This window comes from Hirundo rustica, chromosome 12 (assembly GCF_015227805.2).
Source record: "Hirundo rustica isolate bHirRus1 chromosome 12, bHirRus1.pri.v3, whole genome shotgun sequence".
Classification (NCBI taxonomy): Eukaryota; Metazoa; Chordata; class Aves; order Passeriformes; family Hirundinidae; genus Hirundo; species Hirundo rustica.
Window position 1 is genome coordinate 4,082,969 of NC_053461.1, and position 25,410 is coordinate 4,108,378.

A 25,410-nucleotide genomic window follows, 5' to 3' on the forward strand; every position below is an offset into this window, starting at 1 on the left:
TCAGGCCCTTGCTGGTGCCACGGCACCCTGGGGGATAGTAGGACAGCAGAGCTGGAGGTCAGCTGGACTTTGTGCCCACCTGAGCAATTATTTCCCTTTCCTGAGAGCTGCACATCAACACCCTGCTCATCCTCCAGGATGCTTGGCATGGATATAAGCATGGCCATTTTTTTCCTCACAAACCTTCCATATATGCTCCTTGGTTGAGGACAGCCCAAAAGCTATTGCTGCAAGTGCTGGAACTCCTCCAGACCCTGGGTTGGGGCCACCCTGACTGGGCACCCAGGAGGAGATGGGGCAGGGAAGGGCTCTGCACAGGGATGTTGGTGGAGACCCTGCATGCCCAGGCTGCCCGGGCTGTCCCTCCCGCTCCTCCCCAGCACTGGCATCTCCTGCGTGGTTTTTTGCTGCTCTCCTTGCCCACATCACCAGGATCAGCCTTCCCCGTCCTCCAGGTGGTGCAGCTCCCTCCTCCTGGCACATCCGTGTGTCCCCCACCCCGTCTCCTTTCACACGAGCCCCCCTCCCTGCGCCGGGTGCCATTGACAGTGTGTCTCCTCTCCCCACGCTGGCAGGATTCCTGTTCCCAAGGCTCGAGCACTGAGATGGTAGGCTGCTCTGCCCGCTTGATGCCCGGTTTTTCCTTCTCCTGGCAGTGTTTTTCCTGCATGCTGTGCTCCGGGCATCATCTCCCCGGAGTGTGGGTGCTGCCTGGGGCTGCTCTGACAAAGGGCAGCCTGTAAAGAGACCCACTTCGGTGCTGCCCAGTGGTTTTGAGATGTCAGCTCAAACTCTCGTGTTTCTCTTGGCATGCCTCGACTTTTCTTCCTTTTCTCTATCAGGGGGGAGGGAAATGAAGAAAGAAAAAAACCCAAAAAAACTTAAAGGTTGGGCTCTATCCAAAATCCCCAAAACCGATCCCAAAAGAAAGGGACCCACGCTCACTGCAGAGCACCTGGGATGGTGTTGCTGGAGTGTTTCCCTGGGAGGGGATCTTGAGGTGGGAGGGGCTCCTCTGCCATCGGGGTGACGCCGTCTCCCTGTATTCTGTGGCAGATGGTGGGGGGCTGTTGCTGCTGCCCATCGCTGGTAGAGTACCCCGACCCCGAGGAGGTATGGTGTGCCCGGCGCGTCCCGCCCTTCTCCCCCCGTCCCCGGCAGGGACCCCTGCTGTGGCTGGATGCAGGCACCTGCAGCGATTTGATGCCTCTGCAATCTCTTTCTCTCCCCTCTTTGAAGTGGGGTTTGGTCTCCTGGACTTAGGGGGTTTGCTCGGGATGCGGCTGCCAGCCTCTGCCTTGTAGGGTTTTGGGGAAAACAGCAGCTGGGATCTTTCTGAGCTGTGGATCTCCAATCCCCAACTCCGGCGTTGGAGGGAATGTCTGTCTGCTGCAGTTAAGGCCCCTGAGGAGGGTGGGGTGCCCAGCTGAGTGCTGTGATTTCAGGGCTTCCCCTGTCACCCACAGGTTGCAGTCGGAGATGATGGGAGAGGACACGTGCCGGTGCTGGTCACAGCATCCCTGCCAGGGACCCACTGGGAAGCCTTGGTTTTGAGCTGGTCTTTGCTGAGAGTGAAGTAGGAGGTGTGGGGGTGCATGGCTGGGGCCAGGTGATGTCCTGGAGAGGTGGGATGGTGACAGGCACCGCCTTCCTGAGCCTGGCTGACCCCCTGTGGTTTAATGCCATGCTCCCTGCGGGGCAGGTGTCAGACACCTCCTTGGATGAGAAGCCTTTAGCTGCAGAACCAGCTGGTCTTCCTGTTTCTCCCTTCCCTGCCCTTTGCCACTGTGCCCTGACGCTCGAGGTGGTCTCCATCCCCAGGTGAAGACGGAGATCAGCGTGGAGAGCAAGCACCAGACGCTTCAGGGCCTGGCCTTCCCTCTGCAGCCAGATGCCCAGCAAGCCATCCAGGCTCTCAAGCAGAAGAAAATCAACTACATCCAGCTGGTAGGTCCCTCACGTGGCTTCTCTGTGCCCTGCTCACCACATCCTGCTGCCATCTCTCACTTCCATCCGCTCCCTGTCCCCTCTGTCCATCAGAAGCTGGATCTGGAGCGGGAGACCATCGACCTGGTGCACACGAGCCCCACGGAGATCACTGACCTGCCCAAGAGGATCCCCCAAGACTCTGCTCGCTACCATTTCTTCCTGTACAAGCACTCACACGAGGGGGATTACCTGGAGTCTGTTGGTGAGAGCCTCAGCACTGGGAAAGGCGTTTGGAGCCTGTGCCAATCCCTGTTTTCCCCGGACCGTTGGTTGCACGGGGAGCAAGCAGGGGTGGGGATAGGGGTGGTGCAAGAGGGATCCTTGAGTCAGTTCCCTCCCTGGTGGGTGCTGGCAAAGGCCTTGGTGCCGTGTGCAGTGCAGGTGTCCGGGTGCTGCCACAGAGGGTTCGGTGGCGGGCGCTTTGGTTTCCTCCGGTGTTGCAGGAGTGCCAGGGGAGATTTGGGAGGGGCCACGGATGGGATGCTCACCCTCCGCTGCCGGATGTTACCTGGGACTCTGGGCTGGAAAAGCCGTGAGCAGGGCGGGATGCAGCCGGCGCTCTCTGGCCATGGGCCCGGGCAGCGCCACAAGCCCCTGCTGTGTTTTTGCAGTCTTCATCTACTCCATGCCTGGCTACAAGTGCAGCATCAAGGAGCGCATGCTCTACTCGAGCTGCAAGAGCCGGTTGCTTGACACCGTGGAGCAGGAGTTCTGCCTGGAGATAGCCAAGAAGGTGAGTGTGAGCCCCTCCAGAGGTGATGGAGCTGGACACTGCCAAGGGACTGCGCTGCAGCCTCGCTCCGGCCCCTCTGAGGGGCCTGGGGGCAGTCGGGTGCCCCGAGGGTGGGTGCCGGATCCCCAGGGAGCTGCTAAGCCCCCGTTTCCCGGTGCCGGGCAGATCGAGATCGACGACGGAGCGGAGCTGACGGCGGAGTTCCTGTACGAGGAGGTGCACCCCAAGCAGCACGCCTTCAAGCAGGCCTTCGCCAAGCCCAAGGGGCCGGTGGGCAAGCGGGGACACAAGCGGCTGATCAAGGGGCCGGGCGAGAACGGCGAGGACAGTTAGATCCCGCGGGGCCAGCGGCGAACGGACACCATCCCTGCGGCGTTTCCCGCCTTCCTCTCCGCTGACCTGGGGATCTTTCCCTCCATCTCAGCCTTTTTGTTTTGTTTTGTTTTGTTTTCTTACCTTTTTTTTTTTTTTTTTTTTTTTTTTTTCCTGTCTCATTCCTTTTTTAAACATCTGGATGGCTTGTCGCACCTGGGGGCAGAGCGAGGGGGAGGGTTCGGGGTCGTCGCTGTCCCTTTTCCTCGTGTCCTTGTGCAGCCCCGGGGCCGCGGGGGGAGGAGGGGAGCAGCAGAGCCGTGTCCCCAGCCTTGCTCCTGTCCCCCTCAGGATCGCAGCCACCGCTCTCGGTGTCCCTGCCTGACGGCGAGGCACACTCACCTGAAAGCTGCTCTATGCAAAGGGAAGGGGGTAGCGTTGGGGATTCCTGTTTGAAAAGAGAAAAGGCTTCTTTCCCTGCCCCCCTCAGCCTCCAGACTTTGTTCCCCTGTCCCGCTCTTGGTGTGCACGGCCCCTCTGCCCCAGGCCTGGAGCGATCCCACACCCCTCAGGGTGCGGGCAGGACCCCCTGTGGGGTGGGCTTTGCTTCCTTGGGATGGGAGTTTCTCCCTGCAGAGAGCCAGGCAGCGGGAGGTGGAGGTTCCCCACTGAGTCCTGAGCTCAGCCTGGACCTGGAGAATGGTCGCTCTGCCTTTGGGTGATGTTTGCATCCCCTTTTTGAACTGCCCCAGTAAGGTTTTCCCCTCAGAAGGAGCTATTAGAGCCCTGACTCAGCCCTATCCCTGTTTAGGATGGGAGCTGAGGGGTTCCTGAGCCCTGGTCCCCTGCTCTCCATTCCCCAGCCCCCACCACTACCTTACCCCCAGGTCCTCAGCTGGGTCTCTGGGTTGGGGGAGCCCCATGTCTCAATAATCACATGGGCCACCCCAAAGCCTTGTGTGGGGGAGCACGACAGCCCCCGTGTGCCCCCGGGGCCACCAAGGGCCATCGCTGGCTCCACGCTCCGAGCTTGGCACTGTGATTTGGGCTGCACCGGGGGCCTGGGGGGAGAGCACCTTGCTGCTGGGTACCAGCAAGGGCTCGAGAGCCACCTGCCTCCCTGAGAGGATGGAAAAGGGGTCGGTGAAACCCGCCCTCTGCTTTCCAGCCGTGGCGGTGAACGTCCCAATGTTGCCTTGGCTTCGGCGGAGGCAGGAGGTTGAAGCTGAGGGGAGCAGAGCACACTGTACTGAACGCTGTATTTTCTAAAGAATAAAGTATTTTTAAAACAGTCTGATGCTCTTTGGAGATCCCCTGGGTTCCCCAGGTTTGGGCATTTAGCAGCTGTGGGCTCCGGAGCTGCGAAGCGAATCACTTGGACATCACGAGCCAGCAGCTCTCAGAACCCGCCTGCCCTGGCTGGGTCCAGCCCCCACCACCCTGAGGGACATCCACGCTTCAGTCCTGGGGTCTGGCACAACCACAAGGCCTGGCAGAGATTTTTGCACTGAGTCACTCCAGCAGCGCCCAGAGCTCGAGCCGGCTGCAGGAGGCAGCATCCCTGCTCAGCCCAGCTTTCCTTGTTTTAATGGCTGGTGATTTTGAAAGGTTGTGAAGATGCTCCTGGGGCTGTTCCCTTGCCTGGAGTGAATTCCTGCCTGGCTCTGGGGAGGGAAAGCAGGAGGATGCAGAGCCAAGAGAAGAATTGGGAATGCAGTGGGGTCTGCCTGCATCCTAGGCTCCAAATCCTCCCTCTCCTCACCCAGGTCAGGGCATTGCCATGGCTCAGCTTTACCCTCCATGCCCAGGATGAGATGGAAGATTTGCAAAGCCAGCTGTAAAAAGTTGGTTTTTTTTAAAAAAAAAGAGGTTTAATTAAAAAAAAAAAAAAATCCAACCCTGAATCAGTTTCCCTTTGACATGGAGGAGTCCAAAGCGGGAAGATGCTGGTATGCAGGAAGCAGCCTCAGTGCAGGAAAGGTTCCTCTGTATATAAATGCTAATAAGCCTGGCTGACGCCACCAGAATCATTTGACAAGCTGAGTCACCCTTCTCCTTCGGATCTTACTCCCCTTCTGTGCTCGGTAATTTTTAACTTGCCCAAATATCGAGGGCGAGTGAGGGCTGTGCCCCTTTTCCCACCTGTGCCGCTCACTGCCCCACCCCGTGCAGCCATTCCAGGTGGCAGCCCCCCTGTGCCAAGGGCCCATGGGCATGGGAGATGGCCAGGAGCAGCTCAAAGGCCGGGCCCCTTCCCACCTTGTCTCATCCTGTCTCCTGTCCCGTCCTGTTCTGTGTCCTAGCCCATTCTCCATCTTCCTTCCACTCTGTTGTCACCTGTCCCCTCACATCCTATCTCCTGTCCCCCATCTCTTTCCACCTCATGCCTTCCTTTCCTGTCTCAGTTTCTCTTTAAGGTTTGAGCTAAGAGTCTCTGCTGCTGCCTCAGGATGAGCTCAGGGATTTTAAGACTCACAAAGATTCATGCACTCCACAGCAAACGAGCTGCAGAGTAAATGGTAGGACTATGATGCTTTTCCTTATGGGATTCCCGAGTGGGAAAGGTCCAGATCTCAGAGGAGCGAACTCCTTTGGCTTCTGCTCCCCTGAGATCTGAAGCAGAGGGGCTGCAAAAGAGTTACACCTGGTTGTAAGCTGAACGTGTGAATTAAGAGCCAGTTGGCACCTGGGCTAGGAAATCTCAGGTGCCTGTGGGAAGGGGAGATGAGCCCTTGTCCCTCTCAAGAGCTCCTTGTCCCTCTCAAGAGCTTCTTGTCCCTCTCTAGAGCTCCGTGCCTCTCTGCAACCCCTGGGGAGCGGCAGGAAGCAGGTAGGAGTAGCAGGGAGTGAGAGGCTCTTTACCTGTGGGGGTGAGGACATCTGGGATCAGCCCCCTGGGGCTGTGCAGGACTGGGGGTCTGGGTGGAGAGGAGGGTGCCTAACCTAGCCTGAGGATGATGAGGGTTTGGGATCAAGCTGGAGGCTGGCTGGGGCACAGAACATCCTAAATAACCAGGAGTCCAGCCGTGCTGGTGCTGGGCTGGCAGCTCTGGGCCAGGGGATACCTTGCATTTGGCTTTCGGTGCTTTGTGCCAGTGTGTGCCCCAGCAGCAGTGGTTTGTGGTGAGTCCACTCTCACGTCTCCCATCCTGGCTGCTAGCAGCAGGCCAGGGCACGGTGCAAGGGGTGTGTCCCAAAATAAAGGCGTGCAAAGCATCAGGGATACCAGAGCTGTGAATTTGGTGGTGTTGATAATGCCCCAGGGAACCCCCTGCAGCCTCCTCCCAGCAGTGGGGAGCACACGCTCCTGCCTGCACTGGGAATGGTTTTGCTGCTCCTGTAGCACCTGGGGTTTCTCCCTTGTGTAAGGAAACAGAGAGGGTTTGAGTTTAGGGCTACACAACATCTAACTAGATGAATTATTTTGCCCCATGACAAATGTTAGCCGTGGCTTTATGGCTGCATTCGTGCTTCCTCACACTGCCACTGCCATTGTCCGACTTTAAACATATTTCAATGATTACTTCCTCTATTATTTTTTCCAGGAACCAAACTAAAGTTTGCATAACTTATCCCTACTTATACAACCCCCCATTCAATTTTTTTTTGCTGGGAAACAATATGTGTTTATTTTTTCTTTCTTTGTCTTTTCGTTGGAGAGAATTTATCCTTTCCATGTGCCATTGGATTTGCTTTTCTTTCACAGTTAAGTGATGGACATCTGCTGGCCTCTTGCTGTGCCCTGGTTCTGCTTTCACGCTCTTGCTTGCCAACACTAGTGCTAAAGGTAATTTGTCACAACTGATGTGAAGAGGTGTGGAGGTACTGGCTGCCACGTGCTGAGGTTATTCGTGTTCCTGTCATTTCAAAGGTTGCCAGCTTTGAATCCTGGGGTTTGGTTCTCTCCTGTGATTAATTTGGAGGAACTGTGGAGGTTTCTGGTAGCTGGTACCTTTCTGTGTCTTATTTCTTCTCCTTGGTAGTATGAAGTGTTGAGTTGCTGTTATAAAAACTAGGAAGAAGAACTGGGCTTATAAACTGGTTTGTAAAATGGACTGGGCCAATTCTGAAAGCTTTCGGTGAAAAAAACTAGAAAGACACGTGACCTGTTACTGTCAGAATATGCCCATGTGTGAGTCAACGTGTGTTATCTCCCACACACAGATTGCTTACAGCTGTTCCCAGATTGTTGCCAGAGTTTGCACTGACATTGTTGGCACGTTAGGGTGCTGGGGACAAGGTCCTAGGGAGAGGTTGATGGAGGAGCTGTGGCTTATTTTATGTCTCCAGCTAATGGAGTAATATAACCTAAAAGATAATGGGAAGAGCTCTATAACAGATGCACATGCATTGAGTTCTGGGCCACAAATGGTTCATGGCAAGGCCAGGCGGATCACGTCCTCCCATCTACAGAACAGCTGCACCTGGCAGAGGCAGCAGCAGCCCCTTGGCTAGCTGGCAAAGAGCTTTTTCAAAGTAACCTGACTGCTTGGAAAGTCAAATGTTTTATAAAAACTCTTCTGAGAATAGCAGGGTGCTTCAGTACATGCTTAAACAACTGGTGACTTCCAGCTGATAGAGCTGATGGTTTTGCTTTAATTTGGGATTCTATCTCCACCACACAGGGCTATTTGTGATGTTATAATGGATCCCCAGTGGGAGGGAGCCTCACAGCACACACACGTGAGCGTGACAGCAGGGGGAAGTGCCAGGTTGGCTCCTTACAGCCAGGAAACAAGAGTCCATGGGAGAGAGTGGCAGTTCAGGGGCTGGTGAAAGCCACTGTAGCAGTTCCTGGACATGCCTGCACCTGCAAGGAGCAGTTCAGTGCTCTGCTTGACTTCATGCCAGTACTGACCTCTGAGTACACGTGCTCACCCAGAGAATTACTTGCCCCTGCTCAAAGCAGGCCTTTGCTGTTCACCAAAGCATGAAATAAGAAGGCAGATGGGTGTAACAGGCCTAAGGTTTCAGAAGGGCGGCAGGGGCACTGCTGATGTCCTCCTACAATGACTTCTCTGAGACCTGAACTATTATATTGCTTGCTGACAGTTTTTACACGAAAACACTGAACAGCAGCTCATGCAGACCTGCAGAGACACAGGGAGGCACTGAGCACCTGCACTGGTGAACACCCCTTCCTTTTCCAGCCCCTGCCACACCACCCCCTTAGCTGTCACGTAGTCAGACAATACCATTTAGTTCCACCAGCACCTTTTCCCTCAGTGTAGTGAATGCCAGAAGGGGGAAATGTTTGTGCACACAGCTGCAAAGGAAGAAGATGGTAGCAGAGGGAGACAGCATCCGGCAGAACCCGTTCTAAATGCTTGCCTCCCAAAACATGGGTGCAAGCTGCTTGTAGAACACTTCTCAAGGTGCTTAAGGTTTAGAGTGGGCATGTGGAACTGTACCTGCATGCTTTCAGGAAGCTGCCCCAGATAAGCTATTTTCTCTTTCCATAATAAAATAAACCCTGTGCAGGAAGCACCACTGAAGTTCTTTAGGCATAGTCATTGGACAGGCAGTAGCTCAGCTGAGGGGCATTAAGCTGTAGAGCAATGTTTTATTCCATCAAATGCCTCCCCACCCCCTGAGACCTCAGTTCCAGTTACGGAAGGGACACAGAAGCACACAAACACAACTGGCCATCATGGCTCTAGAAATTTATTTTCAGAGCGTAGTGCTTCAGCTACAATTAAAATACTTGAGCAATTAAAAAATGCTACTGACTCCATACTAGAGCTGGACAACAACACTGTTACTTTCATGCACTGACAGATACTAGTTTGCTCATGCCACTGAAGTAGGCTCGTTCTCTTTCACTCATCACTTCAAAATGCAGGGGTCGTCTACAGAAGTTGCATTCAGCTGAGGAGTGTGGTTTCAGCTCCAGACCAACATCCTTCCACGTAGCCAGCAGTTTTTCTGTTAAGAAAAGTTTAGCAAGATCAAAGCTTAAGACTGGATTGCTTTAGAGAAGCAGCAGGAGTGTCAGCATATTTATTCTCCTAACAAGTGAGCAGGGATAATAGGATTTCACCCTGACACAATCTACCTCTTGAAACAACTGGGCTGCAACCAAGTCTCAGATATCCTCATATCACCTCTCCTGCCAGGATCCAGAGGGATCTGCTTTCTCTGGACAGATCCATGCTCAAGGCAAGTAAACAGCTCAGCTGAAGACAGCTGAGTTTGGGATCCACATAACATGAGAAGTTTGGTTTGGACAATGCATGAGCAGAGCCCTGGCCGGGTATAGGTCTGCACTGGCCTTCACACCTCACACTCCAAGCAGGGAAGAGTGCAGAATGTGCTGCAGCAGCGGAAAGCCACTGCTCAGCTCATGACATCTAAAACTTAAGTGCTTCCCAGTTTCATCTGTAGTACAAAGATTGCACAGACAGGCAGGATCCTCCCTGCACTGATGCAGGAGTCCACTCACCGATAAAATAACTCATCATCTGAGGGGTGTGGTGAGGTGTGGGGGCAATTCGCAGCAGCTCCTCTCCACGGGGAACCGTCGGGTAGTTGATGGCTTGGACATAGATGCTGTGCTGGCTCATCAGCTTGTCACAGATCTCTGTATTTTTAGCAGCATCTGCAACCTGAAGTTTAAAATTTTAAGTTACAAGATCAACCAAAAGATGAGAGCCGGTAAAACTGTCGGCCCAACTCAGCAAGCTCTAAGAATCCAACAGGGCTGGTAAATAACATGTAAGTCAGAAAAAAAGGCTAGAAGTCTGTGTTGCAGAGCACTCTGGGCATAAGAACAGCCTAGGCAGGTAGCTGTTTACAACCCAAATCTTTCGACTAGCTTGTTAGCAGTCTCCTTATTTTCTGTACATTATTAGCATATGAAATCCACAGTCTTTCCCCCTCTATTTCATATTTACACCAGGTTTAATCTTAAGCCACACTCCTGGCACATCACCGCTCAGCAACACAGGGCGAGTCTGGCCTTTGCCAAGGCAGTAGCTAATACCTGAAGGTATAATGTGCTCATGGACAGCAGAACAGGCACCACAGCCCCGTGTTAACAGCACCCCGAGTCCTCACCCGTATGGGAATGATGTGGCTGGGGCAGTGCACCACGGGCAGCCCCACGTCCATCAGCATCTGCCTCATGAGCTTGACGTTGCGCTGGTGCTGGCGCCTCAGCACCTGCCCCTCGGCGCTCTTCAGCGTCCGCACGGACTCCAGGGCCCCTGCCAGCAGCATGGGGGGCAGGGACGTGGTGAAAATAAACCCGGCGGCGTAGGAGCGAACCGTGTCTATCAGAGAGCTGGTGCTGGAGATGTAGCCTCCCACACAGCCAAATGCCTTGCCTGAAGGGAAAAAAAAGAAATAAAAAGGTAACCGGACCTATTGTTTCCACCTGTTGGAATGATCTGAAGTATTGGAGCTTTTCACTCGGAGGGATGGGTTATTCTGACCACACAGGTAATGTAGTCACAGCGTGTTCCAGCCCCGCTCGATAATCTTGTATTTACTCAGGACATGTAACAGCTTTGTTTTTAAGCCAGTCTTGATAGCATGGATCTAGTTACTGCACAGCAGGGACACTTCATGCCTCTCTCAAACAAGCAAGTTTTGATTTTGGGGAAGACCTTTCAAGCCCAATCATCAAGCAGGGACTTGAACAGTTACCCCAAGCGATCAACACTAAGGCTCTCAGCAGATTTAAAATAATCTGTTTCAGAGATGCTAGAAATAGCCCGTGCTCCTAAGGAGCAGAGAAGGCTGTTACTGTAATTGTGCAGTTGATACCAGCCGTCCTTTCCAAATGTTTGGAGTGCAGAACACGGCCACAGACAGAACTAGGGTGCCTGGTGAACACTTCTGCTCCTATTAGGCTGTAACTCAGGACTTAAAGTTCCAAAGGGCATGGACTTTTCTAGTAAGTTTTATTTATGTTTTGAAAGCTGTTTAAATAACCTTCCAATTTGCAGCAGTAAACTTACTCCTGAGCCTGCATTCTACTCAGATAATAGCAGTTGCTTCAGTACTTGCCAAATCTCTTTACATAACTCCCCATCTCAGGTTTCTAGATTAGGAGCACTCCATTTCACATAAAGGAACTAAGTACTACTAAATATAGGGAACTGCTCTACTAGCATTCTCACCTGAATTTCTTCTTGAGTTGTGTAACATGCCACTGGAGGACTTTTTGCTAGCTTGCAAGGAAAACCCCACACAAAGCTACCTTAGTTATTTCTAAGGCAATGTAAGTAGCTTAACAGCTTTTCAAACTGTGGGGCACACTTAAATCCCTTGGGCTTTTTAAAAAAATCCTAGGCCCAGCAGCCCTTAACAAGTCCATTTGACTAGACTGATTTTGAGCTAACTTAATTTGGCTGCTCAGCAGCTTTGCTGCCTCAGCTCCTGCAGGAGTGCCAGGCTGTGCATACCAAGCGTTCCAGAGATGATGTCCATCTTGTGCATGATCCCATCCCGGTCTCCTATCCCACCTCCTCGGGCTCCATACAGCCCCACAGCGTGCACTTCATCCACAAAGGTGATGGCCCCGTGCTCGTGGGCCACATCACACAGCTCTTCCAAAGGACAAACAGCACCTAGGAACCAAAGCAGTGACGGGCAGTTTAGGATTTTCTGTATGACTGGATAAGTCCCAGAAATACCTTTAGACAACCCCTACAGCACTGCACACTTTGAGACCTAAAACACAGGCGATTTGAGGACTAATTGCCCTAGAAGCGGAGAGGAGGCTTTGATTTCAGCTTACCATCCATTGAGTGAACAGTTTCAAATGCAACAATTTTAGGGGTGGATGGATCGGACTTCTTCAATAGTTCTCGAAGATGGTTGACATCATTATGGCGAAATATATGTTTTGGCACCCGGCTGTTACGGATCCCCTGGATCATGGAAGCATGGTTTCCAGAATCAGAGTAGATCTCACAACCTGAGGAAACAGCCCAGTTACATTTTAAGTATATAAAGCATTAACTGATTCCTAGCATTGCATTCATTATGTATGGGAAGAGTTCAGGAAACAAGGGTAGCTTGTTTGAAAGTAATGTTCTTGATCAAAAGAGCAAGTTACAGATCTTGAAGCAAGAATAATATCTGAGGTTTATTTTAGGTGTTCAAACTAACACAAATGAGAGCTTGAGAAAATAGTTATCTAACTCTCCTAACTTCTGAAGTGAGAGAGCAGTTTACCCCTTCCAGTGGGAGGACACTAAATTCCTGCTGTCTCATTTTCAGGCAGAGTTTAAACACAAGAACAGAAGACCCTTCTTGTCTAATGCCTCCAGCAGTTCCCAGCTCACTGATCTCAGTCTCAGTAGGCTGGTATTGTCATTTGTATTGACCATAACTTGACTATGGTATTAAAACCAGCAAACCATACTCTGCTGATGGATTAGGGTGAATCCTCACTTTGGACAGCTATTTGCAAAACATACAACAGCTTGGGGCAAGGCTGTGTTTCTGTGGCAACAGAGGTGCAGTTTGAGATCTTACCTGGCAGCATTTTAGCTAGAGTGAAGAGAGTGGAGTCATTGGCTACAAAGCAAGATGAGAACAGCAGTGCTGCATCTTTTCCATGTAGATCAGCTAATTCTTTTTCCAAGTCGACATGAAATTTACTTGTTCCTGATATATTTCTCGTGCCTCCTGCTCCAGCACCATGTTGTTTCAGTGTTTCCCTAGAGAGGGCCCAAGAGAGGCATTAGCATTGCTGTGGGACACACAGAAGAGTAAAGGATCATTGCTGAAAACACTCTGGTACATTCTAAGCCTGCTCTGAAAAAGAACTGGCAGCAAAAGCAGCTGTTGGGTCTTTGAGTAACCTGCACACCCAGGAGTCCAGTAAGGTCAGAAATCAGTGACCAATCTACACCTGCAGATAATCAGATACCATCCAGTTTATCTGGTAACATTTGGGGGCTTCTAAGGAAGATCCAAGGTGCACAATCAGTGACCAGGACACACAGTGCGGCCCTGGATCTAAACACTAAGTGACCCACCCCAACTCAAGAAACAAGTGCGACCTTAACTTGCACACCAAGAATCATATCAGAAGCAACTTATCTACCACAGTTAAGAAACCAGATTTTCAGAAGCCCTCCCACAAAATACAGCTTGAAAATGCCTCTTAAGAACGGGGCATCACTCACATAACTGCTCCACAGACACGAGGGTGCCGGCTCATGCCCAGGTAATCATTGCTGCACCAGACAGACACCTCCTTTTTGGTGATCAGGGAATCGGTGTAGTCGTCTGCCATGGGGAAGATCTGCGCCTTCCGGTTCACGGTCTTGAACACTCGGTAGGTGTGATCCTTCTTCTTCTCATCGATCTTTTTCTCAAAGAACTGATCATACTGGAAGGTGGATACAGCTGAAAGGAGACAGAGACTTCAGCACACGGGAAATAATCACAACAGACCAGGCCTCTGGGGATTTTGCCAGACATTCTTACATTTTGGCAAGTTATCCTGAAGCAGATGAGAGACACTTTCCGGTCTTTGCTTCAGCATAATATCCTTAAACTTCCTGAGCAAGCCACTCTGCTCTTCTCCGTCAGCCTCAATCTTTCTCACTGTGGAAGTACTTGGTATTTTGGCAAATTCTGTACCTACAGACACTGTAATAAATTTCAGAGAGTTTGTATGGTTTGAAACAGAGTGAAGTAAATGGAATTCAGTAAAGCAAACATTTTAAGTAAAACCAACATTTCAGTCTTCAGGAAGGACATGCCCAAAACACAATATTGATCCTTCTAGGATCAATTATCTTATTTGCTTACAAATTTGCATTGGACAAGACAGCAGGATTAGCCTTTCTAATTAATCACAATACAACAGGCAATTTCCTTACAACATATTTGGTTCATCATGACTCAGAACCACACTATACAGCTACAGCATTTACCTGAGAGGATTGGTACACACCTAACTGAAGGTAGAGTTCTAGTCAGCTGCTTCCTTTTTGTTCTGTTAGCACAGACTTATTTTTAAAAAAACTATGCCACAGAAGGCAAACAGAAAAGTAAAATAATCCTCCTGAGACAGGCAGCAAGGCTTTACTGATACTGTTGAAAAGTTCCTTCCTTTGAAGGACAGCCCTTCAGCACTACCATTGCAAGCCAGCCAACACCCTTTAGTTCCATAAACACAAAAAAACCCCCCACCCCTAAAATAGTTTGCCTGCTTTCAAGCTTGGATTTGTGCTGGTACTCGCCTGGTGCCTCAACACTTTCCTCCATGTTTGGATAGAAAATCTCTTTCTAAACCAGCATCTGGGCAAAGCCCTCTTCAGATCTAAGCATCTGCTTGGGTGCGAGCGTAACAGCTTGACTCCCACATCTAGAGCCAGCCAGCACATCAAAATACAGCTCACGGTATTCCCACATCAAAATCACCCAGGGAAACCCTGCACAGCGTCACAGGTATGTCATTAACACCTACAATCTCCAGCAGCTTTTCCCTGCAGTCTCCCATAAGCCCAGCCGCATCATTTCAGTGGTGCCTGCCAGACCCGGCACGCTCCAGAGCCAAGTCAGGCACCAGAAGCTCTCGGGAGGAATCACCGCTTCAGTGCACAGAGGACGTACCTTTCCTGTCCACCTGCATTTCCTGCACATCCTCCTGCAGCTCCAGGCTGGCTTTGCAGAACACGTTGCTGTTCTTGTGATTCATCTGAGCAGCCAGGAACGGGCATTTGGTAGCTGTACTCTGGCTAGCGCTGGCAGGTGGGTGGCCGGCAGGAGGCTGGGTTCCCTCTGCATTCTGCTGGGCCACCTCTTTGGCATTTTTGGCCTCTGAGATGGGGACAGAGAAGGGAAAACACTTTAGCTTGATCATTTCAATATACTGACTTCAGTTTTTTGATCCATTACTTTTGCAATTAATTTGGCAGGACCCCTTCAGAACTATTTAACTGAGCGATCACATTTTATTTATACAAGCACAAAATCCCAATAACACCCAAGGGGTATCTGATTTAAGATGTTAGATCTAGCACCGTATGCTTTGAGGGGTAAAAATACATCTCTTTCACTCCCAATGAGAATATTTAAGGAAAGACTGGATGTGGCACTAAGTGTCACAGTTTAGTTGACACGGGGGTATTCAGCCATAGGCTGGGCTCCACCTCAGAAGTCTTTTCTAACCTAACTGGGATTCTGTGATCTTCTCTCGAGGAGTTGAGATTTTTCATCCATGCAGCTTCCTCAGCTGCCAGCCTCAGCCTATTCCCCCGAAGAACTCCCCAAGGAATGTTCCCGGGTGGCGTGAAGGGTCACAGTACCGTGAGAAACACCGCTCGGAGATCCGGGATCCCGGATCCCCCACCCGGGGCTCGCCGCAGGACGCCCCAACAGGGCCGATCCCTGATTCCTGATTCGTGTCACGGTCGCAAATTTCGTTACCGCGGACATTTCAAGGATTAAGCAACCCCTGCCTCGGAGCTGCCTATTCCAGAAGTTTCCTCCCGTGACATGCCATGTCTGTTTTCTTTCTTTCCCCTTCCGGGGGCCCGTGTGTGACCCTGGGCTCGCTCCCCGGGCCGTACTCACCGCGGCGGCCCGCGGGGCTCTCCTCCTCCGCCTGCTGCCCGCGGGCGGCGGACGTGGCGAGGGCGCGGGCGGCCGGCGGGGCCGCCTCCATCATGCGCGGGCAGTGCTGGGCGTACAGCAGCAGCGACGGCCCAGCCTTCTGCAGGAACGCCTGCGACACACGGGCCAGGAACGGGCAGCGCCGCACCACCGCTTCCATCCTTGCTGCCGGACGGGACACCGGAGATGACGGCAAAGCGACACCGGCGACGGGGAGGCGACGCCGGTACGCGCTCCCGGCACTGCCGCCTTTATAGTCCCGGGGGCGCGGCACGGGCGCGGTGGAGCCGCGCAGGCGCGGGGAGGGAGCGGGGGCGGCGCCCGCGGCTCTGGGGTGTTGTGGGGCGGTGTGAGGGGCTGGAGGCGGCCTGAGGGTACGGAGGGACCTCTGGGGGGTGGGTCGTGAGGGGCTGGAGGAGTCCCGAGTACATGGAGGGACCTCCGGGGGGTCGTGAGGGGCTGGAGGAGTCCCGAGCACATGGCGGGGCGCAGGGGGTCGTGAGGGGCTGGAGGCGTCCCGAGCACATGGCGGGGCTCAGGGGGTCGTGAGGGGCTGGAGGCGTTTCGAGGACGGGGATGGATCCCTGAGTCTCCTGAGGGGCTGGAGTGGGTGGGCTGGGGAATAGGGGCGCTGTGAGGCTGTGGGGGAGGCTGAGCCGCTCCCCCAGCGCTGTAGGGGTGCGGAGGGGGCTTGGGCACTGCTGAGGGTCTGTGAGGGGATGGGGGCGGGCGGCTCTGAGCGGGGGCTCTGTGGCCATGGTCCGCACGGGAAGCGCCGCTCTGGGTTTCTCCAGAGCCCCAGGCTGTGCGGTGCTTGTTTCCCAGAAGGTTTGGGGTCCCTTGCCCCCAGGACAGGAGATTGGGGGTCACCCCAGTGCGCCCGTTCGTGGGAAAAGGCGAGTCAGCTGCGCTGGGGAAATCCAGCGCTGCTCAGACGCCTCTCGGTGTCTTCTTCCTAAATGCACCTCGGACTCCCTGCAGAGCCCGTGCCCTAGGGCTCAGGTGGTGGTGGTGGGATCCTGAACTCCTCTTACTTTTCCTGCAGATGGTATGAATCTTACAGCTCCTCTCTAGGCCATGCTCAGACTTTCACCATTGCATTTTTGCCGGGTTTTGAAGGAAAAGAACAACAGCAACAAGCAAAATTGGACTCTTCATTCTCTGGTTTGCAATGGACATTAAAGCTTGTTTGCTTACAAGAGATTTGGTGTGTGTGGGAGTAATGGTAAAAGGAATTCTTGTGTGTGTGGCCATTCAAACCACAGTGGTGCTACTTCCTGTAAGCACTGACTGCTCGAGTGTGGAAAGAATGGAGAAGGAAAAATGACAACGCATTTTTTTTTCCTCATCTTGTGAAACAATTTCACGGAAGACAGGATTTGGGTAGAGAGCCAAGAGCTGTCTTGGGCACTTTGGGGCAGGAGTGGGTTTTGTAACAGGTGTGGAGGAGAGCTTTCTTAAAGGTCACTCTTGGCTCTTGCCTTGTATGAAGTCACATTGCGTGGTTACTAGAAGGTGCTCGCTGTAGCGTGAGTAGAGAAAATACAAAGCCTGTGTAGGACTGTGGCTGCTGAAGACAACGTTGCTATAAAAAAACACTTCTGGAAGTGTTGGTTAGCATTTAGATACTGCAGATTAATCTTTAGACAACTCCTCTGTCAGAGGGAGTTATCTGGGGGACAACCAGCAAGGTATTTGCCTGACCCTCTTTTATTCACCACTGACTCGCTTTGAGGATGCTGCATGCAGTTTGTAAACTTTGGGATCTGAATAAGTTGGTCAGGGGGAAAACCTCATAGGCAAATGTCACATTTGATGTCAGCTCCAGTGTGTTACCAAGCTCTGAGGCAGGAAATGGGACAGAGTTCTGCCCTCATGTACTACTCACAAAGCCCTGAGAAAGTTAGCTGGGGCTTTACAAGGCGGGGTGTGGGATTTGGGCTTTAGTAGGGCTTTAGTAGGTGTGTTTCTAGCACAGTTTGCTTCTTGCTTATTAGAAATTTAAGACAGTAGTATTTAAGAAGTCTCAATGCTCAGATGTTAGCTCAGTATTTGTCAGTGGAATGCATTATTAGCATTGTTAAACCAGATATGCACTAGTTTTAATTTGTTCTGTAGATAGATGATAAAGTAGGGCAGTGGTGTTTGACCTCAGCCTCTCTAGCAGTTATGAAAGCAGGAGTCCTGGTCATTTGATACTACCAGGATAGTGTTTTGAATTATAAGTTCAGTTGCTCATGAAGATTTTTTTTTTTTTCCCCACAGCTGGGTTTTGGCTAGTGTTAGATGGCTCAAGTATTTAGAAAAATAATAGTTAATTAGTACTTGAAGTTTAAAGACACCTGGTCTGTATTTCAGCTTACTGCTGTCCCCATTCCCTGGAACATCAGCATTTGACTCTTTGTATCACATCAGTTACTCTGAAAATTGAGGGAACATCATGGCATTCTAACTTGTGGATACCTGACAAGTGTCCTTAGAGCACAGTCAAAATGTCTGGACCTAAGGGATCACTCCTGTACTCCTGAGGTTAATTGCAGTTTTAGCAACAGGAATCAAGTCCAAAAAGCTTGATTTGTAGTATGTTGAGAGCATTTTTCTTTCTCCTCCTATTTTTTCCCTTAACAATTGTGCATGATACTTAGCTCAGAGGGGAATGTTTGTTTTATTGTAAGAGGCACCAGAGAAAGGTGTTGTGCAAATGAGCACAAATCTGCTGCAAGAGGCTGCAGAGCTTGTCTGCCTGGACACCAGCCACAGCAGGTTAGATCCCACAGAAATCTGATAATCCTTCTTTATCCTGGTAATCTGAACAGCAGCACCTCGCCATGTAGGGCTGAGGGGTGAAGTGCATCAGTCTGCTTGGCTGCTGGAATTCAGGGTTTGTATTCAGAAGTGCGCGTGAAGCCTGAGGAGCGTCTGCTTTTTACACAAACATCATTCAAGGCTGGCAGCTGAGACACGGCGACCTTGGCTACGATACGGAGATCTCCAAATGGGGCAGAACTCTCAGCTTGCTGTCAGACTCCCCTCCAGTCTGTGCTCTTAATCAAACTCTGCAATAACGCTTCTTCTAAAGCTGGATTTTGGTGAATTTATTTAACCTTGTGTATGACAGGAATTGCGCAGAGCAACGGAATTACATTAACCCGACCCTGATCTTGGAGGGCTGCTGAAGGAACTGTCCTTGTCAGTGCACAGAGCTGGCTGGGAGCTCTGGGAGCAACAGAGCAGGGAAAGGTTGGGAAAAGGGTGTCTTGTCAACTGCTCTGCCAGTGTCCTCCCTTTGGAAATACTGCCAGAGCTTACGTGTTGAAGGTGAAGTAAATACTAATAAAGCTGCTGTTAATTAAAATTTCTTAGGGCTTCAGTGGATTAATTAAACGGTGTTTAAGGATGTTAATTGTGGCAATGTATTACCGCCATCCTACAGGGCTCAGGAGAAACTGGCATGAGGTGCCACGCAAATGCTGTTTGTCACGCTGCAGGAGGAGGACAGTCTGCAGCAGGGCGAGTGGCAGCCCGGGAGGGAACAGGGAGCTCATCCTGAGAGAGAAGAAGCAGGCTCAGACTGGAGAGAGGCAGCAGGTACAGCAGGTAGGGGGGGAGGAATGCCTGCTTGGCAGTACAGAAAGGGCAGAGTTACAGGTAATAAAAGAGGAAAAGGGTTTAAGCAGAGGGGATAGCACTGGTGTGAGAAAAAAAATTTATTCAGCTGGCCCTGACAAAATTTAGGTCAGAAGGTGAGTAGTTCCTTGCTGTACCTGTGTTTTGGAGCAGCCTTTGGAGCTGGTCCCTAAGACCAGATGGATTGAGCAGAGCAAGCTCAATCTGCCTGAAAGGCCCGTGTGTTGCAGTGGCAGAGGAAGAGAAGGGAAGGCTCCCAGCTGTCCTGAGAGCCTCTGCTGATCTTTGTTTTCTAAAGCCCATTCTGTTCTGATGATTTGTCAATTTCTTAGCTAAATAAAGATTAAGGGAAAACAAGGTTAAATTCCAGCAGTTTGAGTAGTGGGTGGGGAGCCACAGAAAGTGCTTCTCGTAGAGAAATTGAAAGGGGAAAAAATTCCCTGCCACAAGATCAAATTGATGTCTGCAGATGTCTATGAAGCGTTGCTGGTGAAGATGGTCTCTTTCCATGTTGCTGGTTTACCGTGTAGGGTCTGGTGTAAGTTACCTCGAATACTTCCATCCCTCTTCTCTCAAGCATGTTTGCCCCAATGTTCCTGGAAGCAGACCTTGGTTCACAGGTTTGTAGCATTCGTTTGCCATTGCATTTGTCTGCAGGTAGCTACGTTGATAGAATTTTCATGAATGTTATGTTTTGAAGAGAACATTTAGATACTTAGCAGAAAAGCAAAGGTCAGAACCCCTCTGCATTCAGCCTGTTCAAATGAAAGGCTATAACTGCACCATAATTAGTAACATCTAATCCCTTTTGCCCATTTCTGAAGTCATGGCTGTGCAGATTCCTAATTTTTTCCCATCCAGTCAGTGTCAGAGAGGGCAAGCCAGAAAAACAATTCCCCCTCCCCACACAAACCCCTGTCTATATTGAGATCTGAATTTTCTGAGAGAGTGGGTGTGATCCTGACATCTGGATTTCATCCAGACGCAAATTCCAGGCTTCATCTGAGAACTTCCACCTCCGGTCCTGAGACCAGCAGTTCTTAGAGAGGATTTAGTTTATTTACCTTTTAAGGCAGAATTGGAGCTGCATAGTGACAGTTCTTCCAATGCTGAATTTCTTTAACATTTTTCCTGATTTGGAGCCAGTGTCTTCTTTACATGACAGAACAGAAATCTCATTTCTTTCTAGGACCCTCTAAGCAGCAGAGAATTTGAGCAAGCTGGAGGAGTTGCTGGATGCTGAGGCTCGTGTTGCAGAGTGGCTGAGCAGCACCCCTGTCTCACTGACACAGGCCAGGCAAGATCCGTACCCATCTCATACAAACAAGCGTGAGTTGTTTTGTTCCCTGCTGTAATGGAGCTCTTAAAATTCGTGGATTGCTGGTGGGCCCTCACAAGGCTGTTGGGTCAGGACACTTTTCCTGTCTGCCAGGCCCCAGGAGCTGCCCACTGATGTGGAGGAGTTTGGTTTCCTGGCAAAGTCCCGTCACAGGGGCGTGAGTCAGCTCAGTCCAGGCAGTGGAAGCTGTTGTCACCCTCACACAAGGTACCTTGCTGTCCCACTGAAGCACACCACCCCACACTGCTGCTGCAGTCCACAGCCCAGCTGAGTAACACATCCAGCAGTGGCTTATCCTAAGCTTATCCTAAGTCCAGAATATCTCCCTGACATCACTCCTGTTGCTTCAGATGTGGAAAAATCACATAACCTTTTTTTCATCTTGCATTGTTCAGTTTGTTTTGCTTTCTGCAGCGCATGGCCGGAAATGATACACTAATCCTTCCAGCTACTGTGGGCTTTGCTGCGCTTGCCGTGACTTGCCTCCACACCCTCATTTTCTCCTCTCTCACATAGTTTTCCTCCTTCTCTTAGAACAAGTAGACCCCAACCGGTATACTTTTAGTTATGTTGTTGAAGTTTTTCAGCCTGTCATTTTTCTTGCATATCTCAGCCCTCACTTCTCATTAGGTACTCAGGCAGAGACAGCACCTTCTACATCCAGTTTAGGAGCTTGAAGTCTACTTAACAGAGAACACAAATACCTTGGAAAATGTGAATTCAAGTACTTCCTGTACTGAAGGTGTGAGAGGGTGGGGAAAGGACACTTGAATCTTTAGTCAGAGCTCTCTGTGGAAACCTGGAACTGAGGTTTCCAGAAAGGATTTAAGTAGATACTCTGCTCCTCTCTATATAGGAAGAACAGCTGTCAGAGAAGAGAAATCTGCATCTATTCTTTGAATTTAATCACTTTAGGCACACTCAAGTCATGTTTATGTAGTAAAGCATCTTTGCTGTGCCAGGTATCTCTAGTGAGAGCCCCTCGTGCTGCTCATACCTATGCTACTGTGGGCTTTGGCAGGAAGGTGGGAGTCAAAGCAGAACAGGGATTGTCAAAGTCCTTGGAAACAAGAAATCAACCCATAGCATGAAAAATGCTGTGCCAGAGCCTGTGGGCTATCTCCCTTAAAGCAATGCCAGTGTTAGGAATTTTCTGTCAAGAAGATTGCTAGAAAGCAAGGAGCATACCTTGTTCTCTTCCTCTTGTCCTCTAAAAATGTGCTGGTTTTGGCTGGGATAGAGTTAGTTTTCTTCAAAGCATCTTGTATAGTCTGTGCTTTGGATTTTTGATGAGAACAGCAATGATAACAGATGGATGTTTTAGTCATTGCTGAACAGTGCTTGTGCAGTGTCAAGGGCTTTTCTGTTCCTCACGCTGCCCTGCCAGCAAGTAGGCTGGGGGTGCACAAGAACTTGGGAGGGGACAACCCCAACTGAGCAGAGGGATATTCCACACCATATGGCATCCAAATCAGCAGTTAAACTGGAAGAGTGGAGGTTGGCTGGGGCTGTCATAGCTCAGGGAATGGCAGGACATCAGCCAGTTGGTGGTAAGCAATTGCTTTCTTTTGCATCACTTGTTTTCTCTCTGTTACTTTTGTCTTCTCTTTTAGTTATTAAACTGACTTTATCTCAACCCAAAAGCTTTTACACTTTCACCCTTCTGATTATCTGCCCCATCCAACAGAGAGTAGGGACTGAGTAGGGGCTGTGTGGGGATTTGGTGCCTACTGATGTTAAATCATGATCAAAAATCCTTTCTCTGACTTATCTACCTGTCCCGTGGGCCTGCCATGGACACCTGAGAAGGCAGTAGCATAATAAAACTGCCCTGAATTCTTCCCAGTCACCACAGACTGAGATTGATACAGGAAGTGAAATCCTTTGTATAAATTGATGTCCTTTTTTTTATCAAAATGAAGATTCCCTGACTGGACAGTTTTTAAATCAGTACTATTTCCTGCATGCTGCCTTTCTGTTCCCAGGTGTAGCAATACAAGTAGGATTTTTCAGCCTGGGAATAGGGATAAAGGCATCCAGGGAAGTCCTAATAGTCACAGTACACTTACTGGTAAGGCTCGTTGTTGTGGTTTGTCTCAGCAAAGGCTTGTTCTTTTATGCATCTGGTAATAGAATTTCTTCTGCAAAGATCAGTGAAGTAAGGAGTAGCATTTCAGAATGAGATACCTGCTGATGACGTGAGAAGGTGGGGGAAAATCCTGCTCCTGACTAGAGCCGGGCTGGGCTTTTCTGTGTAGGTGTTATCCCATGAATGAGTACCCAGGGAGGCAACAGAGCTCTGTTACCTGGGTGGCTTTTCTCCTTATCCGGTTATTCCATACCATTAGCTATTGCTGGTTGTGAGACAGTTTTAAGAGTTGTCCTGGAGAAAGCAAGCAGTAACAGAACAGAGTAAAGTGTAAAGCAGTTTTTATCTGTCACTTTTTCCATCAACAGCCAGGGAAACTTTACAAGTTTAGAATTAGTTGTTATCATTAATATTAGGTGCTCTAGTTGTACAGTCAGAATTAGGTCCTTGCAAGAAATAACCCAAAGGAGTGAGGTGGTGAAGGCAGTAGAGCAGAAGGATGTTGCACATTTCAGTAGAGGTTTTCCAGACATGAAAATAGCATGAAAGTGTGTAGTAACAGGGGATACAAAACCTCACAGAGCCAAAACCTCCTGTGAGTGGAAGAGTCTGTGTAACACCACAGCCTGTGTATACACCAGAAAGGTGGAAGGATAAGCTTACAGCCTTCTTGGGGTCCCCCTCCAAATGCTTCCACCTGCCAGTGTGCATTCTGCCCGTGGTGTTTGCTGTGCTGTTTTGCAATAGCTCTGGTTGCTTAACCTGTGAGATGCAAGACATACTACCCCTCCTTATGCACTGAAGATTACAGATGAAGTTAGAGGGTGGTGATAAGGTATTAAAATGAGAAGAGTGTCAGCTACAGAGAAGAAGGGGCCTTGTGCTGAAACAATACGGGAGGAAATTAGAACATCATATCTCCAAATCTGAACTTGAAAGCTGCAGATCAGAGAAACTCTGTGACGTGTTGAGATTATTGGAGTATGCAAGGCTTCCACTCCTTGTTTCCTTTCGTACTGAACTCTCCCCAGAGCTGCCAGGTGCTGTGTGTGCACTGTCTTACAAACAGCCTCAGTCATGCAAAGCTCTGGACTCTGAAGGCTCCCCGGCCGCTCTGCCTGCCAAGCAGCACAGGCGGTACCAGGAGCAGCGCGAGTGAGGATGCCAGGACAGCTGGACTGGGAGGTTTCTTAGGGTACTGTGACCCTGCTGGCAGCCTTGTCTGCATTGGTTGGTTAGACCTGATGGTTCTGCAGCTGCTTGGAACGTTCCAGCTGAGAGCTATCGGACTAGAGGACTCGAAGGAGTGAGCTCTCTCTGGCTTGGTGTGCTGAGGAAACCTAGTTGTGTTGTGTTGGCTTGGGGTGGTGGTAATGGTGGGAAAATACGTTGCTCTTGTGTCTACAGGAGATATGGTAAAGAACTCAGAGCTTTTAAGGTCTACTTTTCAGGAATCTCACTGCTTAATCGGGGGTGAGGCATGTGCTCTCTCTTGGAAATGCATCTTGTCCCAGCTCCGGGCAAAGAAAATCAAAATTGATTCCAGAGAATGTCCTAGAATGAGATGGAAGTGCAAACATTACATAACATAACAAAAAGGTTGAGAGGGATCAGCTGAGACATTACTGACACAAGGTTGAAATGGCAAAAATACAAACCCAAGGTTAAGTCATTCTCTTTACTTCTGTGCCTGGTTTCTCATGTCACACTGACTGTAAGAGCAAACCAAGGGAGAGTGGAGGATTATTGCTGGCTTAGCACAAGTGATGGATCAAGTGATTGACCTATGTGCTGTGGTTTTATAGAGAGCTCTGATAATCTTATAAAGCTTTTATATACATTAGATAATCTGGTCTCTTCAGACTTGCAACCCAGAATTTCCTGCAGACATCCCTCAAGCTTTTAGGAAAACTGGCATGTAGTTCTGATGATCTAGTTTTGTACTTCCTTTTTTTAAAGACCTCTAGTCTTGAAAATCTCTGCTTCAAGGTTTTACTTGAAAAAGTAATTCAGAATTTATGTTCTCAAAAAGATACAGTGTACCTTCACTGTGAAATTCAATAATGCATTAATTAATACAAAATAAAAATAATTCAATGCTACTCCAAGTGACCTGTTATAAGACACTCCCTCTAGGCACTGGTGAGGATGATTGATCCTTAGGGAGGAAATACTGAGCCCTGTGAGACTGAGGTGTGGTGGCTTTGTGTGTGGAGAGGGAACTCGGGGCAAAGGATAACTGATGGTTCTCCAGCCATCAGCAGCACCAGAAACCTTTCAAATCAGTTCCACTGCACAAGGCTCTTGCTGGCAGTGGCTGAACTGTTTCCCCAAAAGCCCCGATGGCAGTTTTGTATTTCTTTGTTGTTCTTTGCCACTTTGAAGTCTGCAAATACAGCACAGATGATATAATATTGCAGTGCTTAATAAGTAGAGGGGTGATTTGGTTGCTTTGCAATGTTTTTCCACAGCCCATTCACTACTTAAAGGTTAATTCTTCTGTCTCTGATGGAGTGTGCTGAGCAATCTCTGTGTCCAGGTGGGTGTGAGGTTGGGTTTTGTTGTCAAGCTGAATTTTGTGAGGCAACAATATCTTGCAAGAAGTAATTTCGGGGAGAGATGCCATGCTGGGCAATGCACACTTTTTGGCCAGGCTCTGATATGGAGCAGATGTTCATCCTCTCCAACCTGCAGCAAGAATGAGCCGCTGTACTGGAGGGTGGGGTGCCTGAGAAGGGG

General features: G+C 50.1%; 2 protein-coding genes across 3 annotated transcripts in view; one reads left to right on the plus strand and one right to left on the minus strand.

Annotated features, from left to right (window-relative positions):
- The window catches only part of TWF2 (twinfilin actin binding protein 2), a 29,975-nt gene extending 25,650 nt beyond the window's left edge, over window positions 1-4,325 (plus strand). The window contains exons 6-9 of the mRNA XM_040075959.1: window positions 1,822-1,947; window positions 2,041-2,191; window positions 2,601-2,722; window positions 2,888-4,325. Coding sequence (XP_039931893.1) covers window positions 1,822-1,947; window positions 2,041-2,191; window positions 2,601-2,722; window positions 2,888-3,055 — 567 coding nt within the window. The 3' untranslated portion in view covers window positions 3,056-4,325. The remainder of the gene's footprint in view (window positions 1-1,821; window positions 1,948-2,040; window positions 2,192-2,600; window positions 2,723-2,887) is intronic.
- Window positions 4,326-8,682: 4,357 nt separating this feature from the next.
- On the minus strand, window positions 8,683-15,857 carry ALAS1 (5'-aminolevulinate synthase 1). 2 transcript variants are annotated; one of them, XM_040075953.2, is made up of 10 exons: window positions 15,578-15,857; window positions 14,615-14,821; window positions 13,481-13,636; window positions 13,177-13,399; window positions 12,521-12,705; window positions 11,778-11,957; window positions 11,443-11,607; window positions 10,091-10,359; window positions 9,477-9,639; window positions 8,683-8,959 (listed from the first exon to the last, which is right to left on the minus strand). In XM_040075953.2, exons 1-10 carry the CDS (start codon window positions 15,774-15,776, stop codon window positions 8,799-8,801), a joined length of 1,908 nt encoding a protein of 635 aa, XP_039931887.1. In that variant the 5' UTR covers window positions 15,777-15,857; the 3' UTR covers window positions 8,683-8,798. The 2 variants fall into 2 exon arrangements, with proteins under 2 accessions (XP_039931887.1, XP_039931886.1); XM_040075952.2 differs by having other exon boundaries at window positions 13,481-13,645; window positions 15,578-15,856.
- Window positions 15,858-25,410: the final 9,553 nt, after the last annotated feature.